Source organism: Vigna radiata, chromosome 9 (assembly GCF_000741045.1).
Source record: "Vigna radiata var. radiata cultivar VC1973A chromosome 9, Vradiata_ver6, whole genome shotgun sequence".
Taxonomy (NCBI): Eukaryota; Viridiplantae; Streptophyta; class Magnoliopsida; order Fabales; family Fabaceae; genus Vigna; species Vigna radiata.
Window position 1 is genome coordinate 3,205,343 of NC_028359.1, and position 13,840 is coordinate 3,219,182.

At 30.8% G+C, this 13,840-nt stretch overlaps 1 protein-coding gene across 2 annotated transcripts; it reads right to left on the reverse strand.

Annotated features, from left to right (window-relative positions):
• Positions 1-133: 133 nt before the first annotated feature.
• On the reverse strand, positions 134-3,821 carry LOC106773008 (2-carboxy-1,4-naphthoquinone phytyltransferase, chloroplastic). 2 transcript variants are annotated; one of them, XM_014659669.2, is made up of 11 exons: positions 3,552-3,819; positions 3,218-3,446; positions 2,397-2,500; positions 1,869-1,940; positions 1,622-1,760; positions 1,424-1,530; positions 1,245-1,344; positions 1,122-1,160; positions 921-1,031; positions 762-827; positions 134-681 (listed from the first exon to the last, which is right to left on the reverse strand). In XM_014659669.2, exons 1-11 carry the CDS (start codon positions 3,626-3,628, stop codon positions 553-555), a joined length of 1,173 nt encoding a protein of 390 aa, XP_014515155.1. In that variant the 5' UTR covers positions 3,629-3,819; the 3' UTR covers positions 134-552. The 2 variants fall into 2 exon arrangements, with proteins under 2 accessions (XP_014515155.1, XP_022642095.1); XM_022786374.1 differs by lacking the exon at positions 134-681 and having other exon boundaries at positions 763-857; positions 942-1,031; positions 3,552-3,821.
• Positions 3,822-13,840: the final 10,019 nt, after the last annotated feature.

Sequence of the window (13,840 nt, forward strand, 5' to 3'; positions counted from 1 at the left end):
AATAATAAATAAATAAAAGTTTGCATATTTCAATTTCGTCTAGAAAATAACAAATATTTATGACCTTTTAAGAACACAATAATTATGTTATAGAAGTTGTAAGGTATTTTTAATTGTACTAGACGTAAACATATTTTAGTCATACAACATCTTCCAACTTCTTATATTTCCTACTTTATCATGAATAATAAAAGCTTACACACTAATTTTTATTGTTATTTACACATCTCATTTCATAATTAGTAAAACTTGAAGGATTTGGCTCTATGATAAATCCAGTTTTCTTTGTAATGTGTATAGTTTGTTGTAAAATATTAAAGAATCTACATGTGATCTGATTTCACACAAAAAAATTCGTAGCAGCTGCTAACGATGAAAGGTGGCTGTGTAGTGGAACCATCTTCTGCTTGATTGTTATCAATGTCATTCAGTTTCTTCAAACTCATTTGGCCACGAGAAGGGCAAGAAAGTAAGAATTGTTTGGAAACCATATGCAGAAGAAAGTGTTGGTGACCATAGTGCACATTACTTCCTCTTTCCACAAGCCAATCTTCAACTCAATATTGGCCATGACGTATATGTTGCTTTTCTAGCCAGTACTAGGCCTAAGGCCAGAGCAACTCCAAACAAAGCATGCAGCCTTACACAGAAGTACTTAGCCATGAAAATCTTATTTTTGTCCTGAAAGATACAACTTACGTTTAGCAAAGTACAAGAAATACACCAGGGAAACAAAAGCTCAGCACCAGTCTTTCACTTGCCTTGTGATTGTCTTGGACAAATCTAATGACCAGGTTTCCCATTGGCAAGGTCAATGCACAAAGGAACTAGTACAGTCACACAAACAACAACTATAACTGTAAAGAAGGGAAAATATCATAAATGAGATGCAAAAAAGGACTAAGTTTAGAAGTACATACTATACAAGTGAGAGGAAGTGCCTTAGTTAGACCAAAAGCAGCCAAAAGAACATAAAGCATCAAAACTGCCCCTTTCACTACCTCTGCACCTTTTTCAGTGCCAAGTCTAACCTGAAAGAGAAATGGAAAATAAGTAACATAGGTAGATTTACATTGTTAACTTGAACAAGAAAAATTTTAAATTAAACAAAGAGCATGTACCAATGGTGACATTTTCCCAACCTCTTTATCTCCTTCCACCTGTGGAGTTCATAAAAACATGCCACCTAATCAATGTTACTCAAAACCATAAAATAGAGAGTTCAATTACAGCAATGAAAGTACCTGATGGAAATGACTGCAAAACAAGATAAGAGATGTTGTGAGGCCAACAAGAATTGATGCAGAAAGAATTGTTCCACTTAAAGGGACATGATTCATCACACTGTCCAAAGCAATGAGAATCAAAACCATGAAAAATCAAAAGAGAGTTAGGGACATTCTAATTAGGTAGCTGAAGTAACCTTGGACCGCCATGTAGTAAATAAAAAGCATTAGTAGCAAAGGGACCAAATGCTGCAAAGCACAAGGGCTCTCCCAGCCCCTGGTAGCTTAACCGAAATGGTGGACACTGCAACGAAAAGGGCCAATCAGAGAAATTTAAAGTTAATGACTCCTAAATAATTCTCCAACACTATTCTGATATCGGTAGAAACTTATACCTGATATATATAGCCACAAATAATTGCACAAACAAGAAACAACATTGAACGAATGTTTTTTTCTGCAACAGCAGTCCAAGCCAGCCCAGCGAAGCCAAGAGCAAGGCACAAGTACGCAGCAATGAAGGTTCCTTTACGACTGCCCAAATTCAACATCAGGAATAACCAAGCTGAGTTATTTCTCTGTATCAAATACAAAAGCAAAAGAAGACAGAAAGCACCAAAACCAAGTCTGAGAAAAACTCACCTACCAACCAGGTTTACAACTGATTCCTTTTTGTTCTTGTCAACTCCAGTGTCAAAATCATGAACATCATTGCTGTCATGGCCATACATAAGAGAAATTAAGAAATATTAGTATATTCCTTTTATGAACATTGAGAGTATTTGATAAGAATGATCCATAAGAGTAATGAAGCGGGAGGAGGAGCCATAATTGGTAGTAAATTCATAGAATTGCATCATTTTCCTTGGATGGGTTAGTACCTGTTAAACTTGATAGAATGGTTGAAGAACCATGTAGGTCATTTTGTCAGTGTGCATGTTGTTACAAGTTTTCAACAGATATTAGCCTGTGATTTCGGTACTAGCAGTTTATATTACATTTTGACTGAAAATTATGGCTTCCAAAAGTTCGAAATGTTGCTACCAGAATCCATTTTCATTATATATATATTTAAGAAAATATGGAGACTTTATTGTGTTGAACAATCATTTACTTCTATTTCGCATTCACTCATTCCATCCATCGGTCTCAGACAGTATTGAAACTTACCTTAAATTGAGCCAGGTAATAACAAGAACCGAGGAAGCCAGGAGAACAAAATAACATCTAGCTGAGAAGATCCCTGTCTGCAAATACGCTGCTGCACTACCTACCTATCCATAGAAACCAAGATATAAATTAGAAATTCTCTTACTCAGTTTCACATGCAGGATAATGATGGAAGAATCCAGAGAAAGAACAATATCAATCAAACATAAGTCCAATTTATATAAGGGATTGACACTACCTCAATTTAAAATTTTAAGACAATGAGTTATAGGTTTTCTTCTTTATATGTTGCTCAACATTTACATTTTCCACTTTAGACTCAAGTTTGAATTTCCAATAGATATAAATATAAAACAAAGCCTTTAAGATGGGGGCATTGCTTAAAATGACATGAATTTCCAGTGAGAAATATGATAATCTCTAATTCAAATACTATGGAGATAGGTTCAACATTAACATGGGGAAGGGAGGGATAGCCACTAGAGGAAAATCTTCTCTAGAAACTTAATATGCTTCAAAATATCCTTCCTTCTGTGTATATAACTAATATTAGCCTTCTTCCAGAGGCAAGCAGAAAGCCCAGGTTACTCTGCTAAAACAGAATGTCCTAGTCCACAGAGATTTACCTATGACTCGCATTCAACTTTTTTAAATCCATAAGAAAAAAGTTATAATACATGATTATGTTATTATTCATGTAGTATTAAGTTGAAATCATCATGGTCTCAAACTACTAAGTGTGAACTCCTATCTCAAACTCATGCTCCTGAAAAACCTTGCTAGAAGCTACTTTTGCTCAATTTAAAAGTTCAGATTCTCACAGTGAGAGGAACGAATGCAACAGAGTAAATTGGCAACTTGATGGCTCTCCAAATCAATGTTTCCTTTGCAATATCCTCCTCAGTTTCATCGCCAGAGTCTCCAATGACAGAAGGGGATAACTCCACTCCTCTTGCACATAACACATGTTGATACTGTTCAACTTGCAACCTTCCTCCATATCTCCTATGAAAGACTTTCACAACACTACATGTTGATCTCTGCCGGCACCTGCAAATCAAAGTTCTGTTCAACACAGCATTACAGAAACAACTGACTTGCTATCTTTCACTTTCCCATTTTCGTTGATGAACAGATAGAGAAAAAGGAAGCTACTTTGTGAAGTAGCGCTGCAGGAGAATGTGGTCATGGAGTTTGTTGAAACCAGAAGCTTGGGTTAGTGCCATTATCATCTCCAGCAGGGTCTCTGAGAGAGGGGCGAGTGAATACTGTGATGAGCTACTTGAATTTGAGAAAAGCAGCAGAAGAGAAGTGATGAATAACTGAAACTGAAAGTGAAAACGCTTTTCTCAATCTTTTTGCATTGAAAAATCCTATCTCCTTACAAATTGCAATCTCTACATGGACCACTAGAATGCTGCCATCTAAGATTAAGCTCGAACGTGTGCCCATATTCTGGTGACAAGACTCACAGGACATTATTAATTAATGAAAACAAAACAGTACTATGTCATGACGCATTTATTTAGGGTTAAATGTTTATGGAATAATTTTTATTTTAATTCTTCTTTTAAACTAAGGTATAATTTAATTTTTTAGCTTTAGAAAACTCTGATAATCAGAGTTTTTTTAAAGTTGAAAAATTAAATTATACTTTAGTTTAAAGAAGGACTAAAACTAAAATCTTCTCACTAAAATTTATTTAACACAACTAATAGCTTATATTTTACAAGAATTATTATATTATGTCTAATATGTTTTTTTTTCTATTTATATTAATTACTTTTGTTATATTTTTTTTCACTGTACTAAATGATTAAACATATCATAAAAAAAATATTTAATACGTCCTCCACGTCACAAAAGAACAACCAAAATATTTATAATTAAAATATATAATAAAAATGTACCGATGAAGTTTGAACAAATTTTAGTTTCTGCACACCCTTTAGTAAAATGTGACTTTGTAAACAGTACTGTAATCAAGCAAAATATATTTCAATATTTTGATGAAATTTCTAGAAATATTTTGAAGAAATATTTAATATCATCACTATTTATTATTCAAACCAACTAATTTAAAGTTTTATGCGTTAAAAAGATGGTTTTTTTTTATATAAATATAAATTTCATCTACCTATATCTTTAAGCTAATTTTTTTCTTTGTAAACAAGTTTATTCTAATTCTATATGTTAAATTATAACATACATTTTTCAAAGAAAAATTTACCTGCCTATTTATTTTAATATTTCATCCTTAATATACAAAATATTTTTATAAAACGCATTTGCATTATGTATTTTTTAATTAAAAAAATTGCAAACAGATTTTTTTAATCATTTCCTTCACGATCATCAATAAAAATAATGCCAAGTATAAGGAGCATAGGACAGAAAATATTTAATGACTTTTTTGAAGGGTTAAATATGTCTTTAATCCCTATACTTTGGAGCGATTTTGGTTTTAGTCCCTCTTTCAAACTAAGGTACAATTTAAACCTTCAACTTTAGAAAACTCTGGTTTTAGTCCTTTTTACCAAATTTTTTTAACTTTATTTGCTGTTTCAAGCACGTTTCATTGTAGCATTTGGATTGTTTACACTGTTTGACACATTTTTGCTTCAATGTTAACTAAGAAACGCGTTTGAAACAACAAATAAAGTTTAAAAAATTTGATAAAAAGGACTAAAACCAGAGTTTTCTAAAGTTGAAGGACTAAATTATACCTTAGTTTGGAAGAGTGACTAAAATCAAAATCGTCCCAAAATATAGAGACTAAAAACATATTTAACCCTTTTTTGAATAAGCATTAATGCTTATCCTAAAAATACTTGTAATAAAAGAAAATTCAACTTCACCGTCATGTCTTGTTAATTTTTTTTTTAATTGTGTAATTTATATTTTTATAACATTACTTAGAAGTATCTTTTTAATAATAAAATTGTGATAGAGTTTTACACTCCAAAAACAAATAATAAGTTGTTAAGTCTATGGTAGATTATTGTTTAGAAAAACTAATTAATTTATTTGGTTTTTTTCTTCTTTTTTTCATGGAATTTCCTTTGTTTTATATACAGATAATACACAATAATAAAATAAAGATTTTAACATTTTTCTCTTACCCTAGAAGTTATGGACATCTTTGCTATTTTAATAAGCTTCACATGTCATATCTAATATGGTATCAAAGTAGGTTCAATGCTTGTTTTACTTCTACTACATCTATCTCTGATCATCCTGGTTACACTTATTGTGGCAATCTTTCTTAGTTCTTGGTGTGATGGATCAATCTTTAAACCCTTTAATCCTTTTGACCTACATCTTAAAAAAAATTCAGGTCTCACTCTTATTTCTCATATTTTAAATGAAAATAATTATTCTTCTAGGAGCAGGAACACGAAAAAGGCTCTTCTCTCCAAGAATAAGCTCAAGTTCATAGATTGAGGTATTTAAACAACCCCTTGTTTGATGCCTGAGAACGGTGCAACATGATGGTTCTTTCTTGGATTATCAAAACTCTTTCTCCACAAACTACAATAAGTGTTTATGTAGAAAATGCCAAAGATTTATGGGATGAGTTAAAGGAAAAGTTCTCCAAACAAGATTACTTCAAGATTTCAAATTTGCTTCTAAGACATTCACTCGATTAAACAAGGTGAAAGGAATGCAACCTAATTTTTAAAAAGTTTCTAAAAGGCCTCAATGACACCTATAACATTGTGAGAGCATAAATTATTTTAATGGAACCCCTTCCAAACTTCAACTGGTCTTTTCCCTCATCATGTAACATGAAAGGCAAGAAAGACAAGTTATTGGCATCACTAATTAGAATACAGAAACAAAAATTTTGGCCCACATTATTGATAAATAAAACCATTGGAAGAATGAACAAAGATGGAGGTCTCAAGGACGTGGTGCTAGCTCGTGTGGTTAAGAAAGAGGAAGGGGAAGAAATCCCAATTATGGGAAACAATGCTCTTATTACCACAAAACAAATCATATTGTGGATGAATGTTACTCCAAACATGGTTACTCACCATGATATAAGAAGAACGACAATCACAACAATCAAGACAGAGAAAGGGACAAAATGACTACAGTTACACTAATGTTTGCAAAGAGGATTATGCTTATATAGAACCCAAACCATCAAACACGCCAAAACTCAATCTTTCAGTTCCTTCATTCCAAAACAAATACAAAAATTGCTAAAGATGTCAGAAAATATTGACAACTCTTCTCACTCACACAGTGTCAATCAAGTTCAACATACACTAGGGGACAAACAATGTAATTTTTCCTGGATTATAGACATAGGGGTCACTAATCATATGACTCATGACTGAAAATATTTTGTCACTTTATAAGATTAAACCCATATCTGTCAAACTGCCAAATGATTCTTTTGTTACAGCATAACATGTAGGAACCATTCAATTTTCCAATAATTTTACTATTTTTAATGTCCTATACATCCCTGATTTTTCCCTTAACCTTATATATGTCTAAAGCTTAACTAAGAACATGTACTGCACTCTAACTTTTTCTTTTGAAGTGTGTCAGATATAGGACAACTCTACTTGAGGATGATTGGGTGTGCTAATATCTACAGAGACTTGTACTACTTACAATCTTGTCCTCTTTTTTATTAAGATTTTATACCTAGATATGTTCTTTCTTATAAACATGTTGATGTGAATCTATGGCACTATAGGATAGGGAATTTTGGGCATAAAATTGTGCAACAAATAATAAACACTTTCCCTATGCTCAAGTGTCTTCTAAATTTGTTTGTGATACCTATCACTATGCTAAACAACATAAGCTACCTTTTCCCCTAAGTATTTCTTTCATTACTAATTGTCTTTATTTGATACATTGTGATATATGGGAATTTGTTTCTGTACCTTTTGTCCATGGGCATAAATATTTTGTTACTATTGCTGATTATTACAATAAACATATTTGGGATTTCTTAATGCATGCTCAAAGTCAAACTAGGGATTTACTGCAAAATTTTGTTGTAAAAGCTAAAAATCAATTTGAAAAAACAATTAAGACCATTAGATCAGATAATGGCCCTAAGTTTGAATATGTTGCCTTATATATCTCTCTCATGGTATCAATTACCAAAACAGTTGTGTTGAAACTCCTCAACAAAACTCTCTTATGGAGCACAAACATCAACATATATTGAATAAAATCTACAATTACTTTTTTCAATCTAATGGCATAATAGTCTTACGCTATCTCTCATGTAGTTTATTTGATAAATAGGTTGTCTTCTATTGTTCTCAATGGTAAGACCTCGTACAACCTGATGCACGATGTTCCTTCTACTTATCTAAACTTAAAAACATGTGGTTGTGCTCTACTCCACTCTTGAAAGTAATAGAAACAAATTTGCTTCCAAAGTTAGAAAGGGAGTTTTCCTTGGTTGTAAAAATGGTATTAAAGGTTACATTGTGCTTGACATTAGTACTAGGGAATTTTTTATTAGTAGGAATGTTGTTTTTTATTAATATATATTTCCTTACAAAAATCATCATGATAATATTAAGACCCACAATAATAAAGAAAATGAAAATGCTTTCTTAAATGACTTTCTATGTGAATATAAGTTAATTAAAGCATAAAGTTCTGTTGAAAATGACAACAATGGCCAAACTGTACAATTCAAATTAAATATTTTTGAAAATTGATTAAAATAAAATTAATAGTGAAAAAAATATTAAATATTAAATAAAAATTTAAAATTTAACTTGATATAATTTTATTTTTTTATTTAGACATAAAATTGAAGATACTAAAAAATATCAATTTTATAATATATATATTTTTTCATAACTCATTTGAATTATTTTTTTGAAAAATTAAATTTATTTACATTAATAATTTAATGTACAATTTTATATAAATTATACGTTGAACGGTGAAAAGTTGGGGGAATGATTATTTTGGTTAAACTGTGTTTTGAGATGGGTTTAAGTGTTGATTAAGACTTGTTTAAGTGTCATGACAACAAAATTCTGATATAAAACTGGTTGGTCATCTTTTGGATGTGTTTTGGTATGATTTTAGTTCGTTTTAGGGAGTTTTCATTAGTGGTATTTTAATTAGGAGATCTGGACAAAATGAGATGTTTTGGGGTTTGTTTTTGAGTTATTTAAGACTTGTTCATACCTTTAGTTTGCAGAGTTTTGAGTTAGAAAGGGTAGATTTGAGTTTGGGTACATTTGGAGTTGTCATATGAGTTTAATGCACCTAGTTAGGGTCTAATGATTAAACGAGTACTTTATTTTAATTCTAAATATGTTTCATCAACAGTCTCATGTATTCGTATACTATATGAATGAAAATGATGCATGTGAATATTGTGATTAATAGATTTTAAATGAGTTGAATGCTTGATGGACGTAAATTCATGACTCATACAGAGGTTACATGGTGGTGCGTGTGTTGTTGTTGTATGAATGAATGAAGCTTTGAACTAGTGGTCCATTCCGACACTGTATTGATCATCCATTCTCAAGTATAGAAGGGTGAGATATGTGGTTAGAGTAATGGAAGGTCCTTGTCTTTGGACACCGGTCAGGACCATAGGCAATTGAAATGGATTAACCTTGTATGGTAGTTTGGTTTCAGCCAGCTGTAGTATCATTACAAGTGCACAAACTACCAATAGTGTGACATTCATACTGTATCCGGATGGTCAAGTCTAAGTCTATGGCATATTTTGGATGAATGTTTATCTTGTGTGTGTAATATGATGTATGATGGAATTTTCTTTGATTAAGATGAATTGGTCGGTCATCTTTTGCAATGATCACCTTAATCGGTGTGAGCTTAGGAAAGGGACATCTTTTCAGTTGATTTAGTTAATGGTTGAGAGAGAAGCATCATGATAGATAGTTTTTGCTCCTCAAGGGTAGAATCTTATGCTCTATTAGTCTCAAGTTCTTTGTAACTTATCATGTATGTACGTTTTATTTTAATAGTTTTATACTATTAAAATGAAATATTACATTATCCTTTTAAGTAGAAAAAACTATAATATTTTAAAAATTATTATGAGAGTGAAAGTTTGAAGTTTTAAATAATTTTAAGATTTATCATAATAAGTTATAATTTTTAAAATCAGTTAAAATTGTAATCATCAAGAAAATTTAACACCAAACATGATATTTTATAATTTTAATTTTTAGAATTTTCGTATGAGTAAATTTTTTATCATTAAACAAAATTAAGAAACGCATGATAATTTAATAATCCGTACTTGGAAAAAACATATTAATAAAAGAGACTTGGACGCTAACTTCATATCTAATGAAGGCGAATGAGCTATATACATGTTATCTAAGACAAAGATACTCCAATCAATATAATGTATGCATACTCGAATCAAGTTATTTTAGAAAGCGTATACAACAAGAACATGTATATATTTACTTTTACCTTAACACATAATGACATTAAATTAGACAAATTTAATAATTACCGTTTATTTTTAAATTTTGATATTTCAAACAATAAATTTGTTTGTTGATGAAGCTGCTGGGCAGGGGAAATTAAAAACCCACAAAAACAATTTAGACATTTCATTTACTTAATGGCAGTGCAGGTAGCAAATTGGAGGGTGCAGGAAGCAATAGCGGAAAACAGATCTTTTCTAATACCTCGATCCAGTGGACTCCAGAAATGCCCTGACTATTGGGCTTTGAGTAATTAAAGTGGTCAATTAATTTCCTTTTCTTCTTATGGCTTTACAAATAACTTATGAAGAATTTTTTCACTTAAATTTATCATATCTTGAATAATCATTATTGAAGTTCAAAACTATAAAGCTAAAAGAAAAATACTGACATCTTTCACTGATGATAATAAATTAAAAAGGAATACATGTTTATCACTAAAAAGATATTAATAAATTAATGATTACTTGATCTTGAAACATAAAGGAATTGAAATATAAAAAATTTAATTAAGTAGTACGTACATTATAAATTAAATTTTTTAAACTATTTTTATTAAAAAATTGTGTTTTATTGAATAATAAAAAAAAATTATTTTTCTTTAATTATTCTAATATTTGATTTTATTATGAGCATAATGAATTGATTATTATTTTTGTTTTCTCATATTTAATTTCCTTCAATTTCTAGTTTCTTTCAGTTTCTAATTTCTTTCAATTCTTTAATAGACTAGCTCTTAAAGAAAGATAACCTAACTCGTTAGTTAAAGATGACCGAAAGAGAAAAGAAAAAAATTAGTTAACGAGTGTGGGGCAAAATTATATAAAAATAACAATCATATCATATTAATAATTATAAAAATCACACGACAAATTATTAAGACAAATAAAAAAAATTAAACACTAAATAAAACAAATATTTTAATACAATATCAATTAAACCAAATATAAATCATTATCGGTATAATAATAAAATGCAACATCCCAATTTTTATAACATTCAATTATTATGAGATTCGTCACAACTTCAATAATACAAAACAATCCGTTCAAAGAAAACTTACAAGTTCCTATTACAAATATTTATGAATAACTTATAATAGTAAAAGATACACTACACAAGATCCTATAAACTATGAGACATTACATTAAATCAAAAGTGTAATAAGTCTTTCAAACACATGAACATAAAACAAAACATCCTACTTTATGCCTCAACTTCATCTCCTCCCTCACACTTCCTCACTGGAGACATCCCCCTAAGCTCACACCATTGAGGTGATCATTGCAAAAGAAAAGAAACAAAACAAACAAACAAACACAAAGAAGAAAGGGTAAGCTAACATACCAAAACATTTATACAATTTAGTTTAAAACATTAATAATAATTACATCCTTAATTTAAACAAGAAATCAAACATATTTATAACAATCAAACTTGACCATCTGGATATGTTTATTGATCTCAGACTATGACAAGTTGTACATTTCTAGTAGTGGAACAACTGACCCACCCCAAGCAACTACAAAAGATTAGTCTGTCTACCACATTTATAATTTTTACTTTCGCGTAAAAAGTTACCCTAGACTGTGCATCTTTTTTTTTTCCTCGCCTGAACCTGCATTTTCTCTTTGGCCAGCCTGCGTTTTCCTCCTTTCTTGCGACCTCTCTTCTTCATCTTGTACGCCTGAACTTCTTCTCCGTTTTCCTTACACCATGCATCCATTTGCTGCGAGAATTGGTGCACCGTTGTTCTCCCCAAGTGCTGCCTCTACCACCGTTGTTGCCACGATTCCTTCACTTTATGGGTGTTGTCTTCATCGTTGTCCGTCTACTATGATCCGTTCCCTTTTTGGGTGCCGCCTTCGTCCTTGCAGTTGTCGCCGTCGTGGCCCCGTTGTCGTCGTCGCCCTTACTGCCCATCACGATAAGTTGTTAATAAATTTAGTTTATACTTTGTAGTGATAAACTATATAATTTATTTAGACATGAGATGAACAGAGGTGCTTTAAAGTATTCTCATCAACCTAAAAGGGCTTAATTACATGCTGCATGACATGAAGAGCAAGTCTTTAAAAACTTTTGGCCTGCGGGATTGACACAATCAAATATAAACCAAGATCGAACATTTGGCTGAAATATTTGTTTGAAGTATAACTAACTGTGGTGATAAGAGTCAAAATTGTAGAAGGTTCTTTGTAATTTTTTTTATTTGTTACTCTGAACATACAAGGTTGTAAATAGGTTAAACCACCTCAAATACTTCTATATCAAATATACTATTTAGATGATAAAAAAAAGTATATGATTTATTCATTAAAAGTAAAAAATAGAAAAAAATTGAAATAAAACTAAGTAGCATATAAATTTTCCTAAACGAAAAATACTAATTGTGAAATCCCTTAAAGTGAGAGAATAAAAAAGGTATGACATAATTAATAAGATTAAAGTAAGGATATTTATTGATCTAAAAGTTAATGTGTTGTAGCTTTTCCCATGCATGAAATGTTGTTTTAGGAGACCTCATCAACACAACTATTATGGTTAGATATAGATACAAAAAAGATATAGACCTCAACAACATAATTACTACAGACATCATTGGCAGCTACTTATGATCTTCATACCGGAGAACACTACTATTTGGTTTTATTATTGCACAAGTCTTCTCCCAACCCTCTTAAATATATAGTAAATTGGTAAGAACCTTAATGTTTTAACTTTCTTTGTTATATAAATGTATGCTAAAACAATTTTTTTTAATAGTTCCCTTGCAACACATATGATGTTATTTGGGAGATCTACTGCTACAGCTAAAAAGCTTGCATGGGTTCTCCTTAAGGTTTGGTATTTTAGTCCATACTTTGTTACATTTTGTACCATTCTAATGATGTTACTTAACATTTTATAATTATGATGATATATTGTAGTGTAATAGACAAACGAGGTCATATGAATGTGGCTACTACATCATGTTTTGGATGATGACCATTATTCATGCACATTACACCAGTGGATGACAAATAGTAATATTTAGGTTTGAATTTTATTTTCTCTATAGTTTAGATTTCATATACACTAATTGAAATCATTGTGTTTTATGCAGAGATTCAATATGACTACTCCAATTCCAAAGAAGACACTTAAACTCGTGAGGAAAGCACTAGCTAAATATGTAAATCAATTATATAATAGTATGTAGTAGATATTAGGATATAGTAAGTTCTAAGTTGTTTTATACTTTTGTACATTATTATTAGTTTAACTTTGTACATTGGATTGATTTATGTTTCAAAGTTGATTTATGATTACATTGGATTGATTTATGCTTCTAAGAAGTTGATTTATGATTACATTGAATGTGTTTATGTTTTAATATAATTTCATTCAAAATATACGCTTTTGGATTATTTTGGATTGTTCTGGCTATAAAATTAAATGCATGTCTATTTTTGTTGTTGGGAATGTTGCAGAAACAGACATGTTCTTAAAAAGAACAGGAGAATACGCCTCAGTTGTGACTATAACCGAAGCAGAAAACACCTCTATGGCATCGATTCAATCCTCAACTGAGGCATAAAGGCTGACAAAGGAAGAAAAAAAAGAAGAAGGATCATACTGCCTTGGTTCAGGCTCTAACCAAGTAAAAGGGGACTAACTGCCTCGGTTTAGTGGGAACCCAGGCATAAAGTCCTACGAAAAAAAAATTAAAAAAATTAAAAATCATACTGCTTCGGTTAACTTTGAACTGAGGTAAAATCCTACCATTTTATGCCTCGGTTCTGAACCGAGGCAAAAAGTCTACCACTTTTTGTCTCGCCTGAATATGCTTCGGTTCAGGAACCGTTGCCTATGGACGAAAACAACCGTTGTCGTTTCCACTTAATACATTAGTGTTTTATATATATATATATATATATATATATATATATATATATATATATATATATATATATATATATATATATATAT

Bases quoted from the DNA above. Each gene is read 5' to 3' on its own strand.
- LOC106773008 (XM_014659669.2), bottom strand. From the start codon at position 3,628: ATGATAATGGCACTAACCCAAGCTTCTGGTTTCAACAAACTCCATGAC. The intron at 828-920 runs GTATGTACTTCT...TGACTGTACTAG, and splicing joins CACTTCCTCTCACTTGTATA to TTCCTTTGTGCATTGACCTT. The intron at 682-761 runs GCAAGTGAAAGA...TGTATCTTTCAG, and splicing joins TTGTCCAAGACAATCACAAG to GACAAAAATAAGATTTTCAT.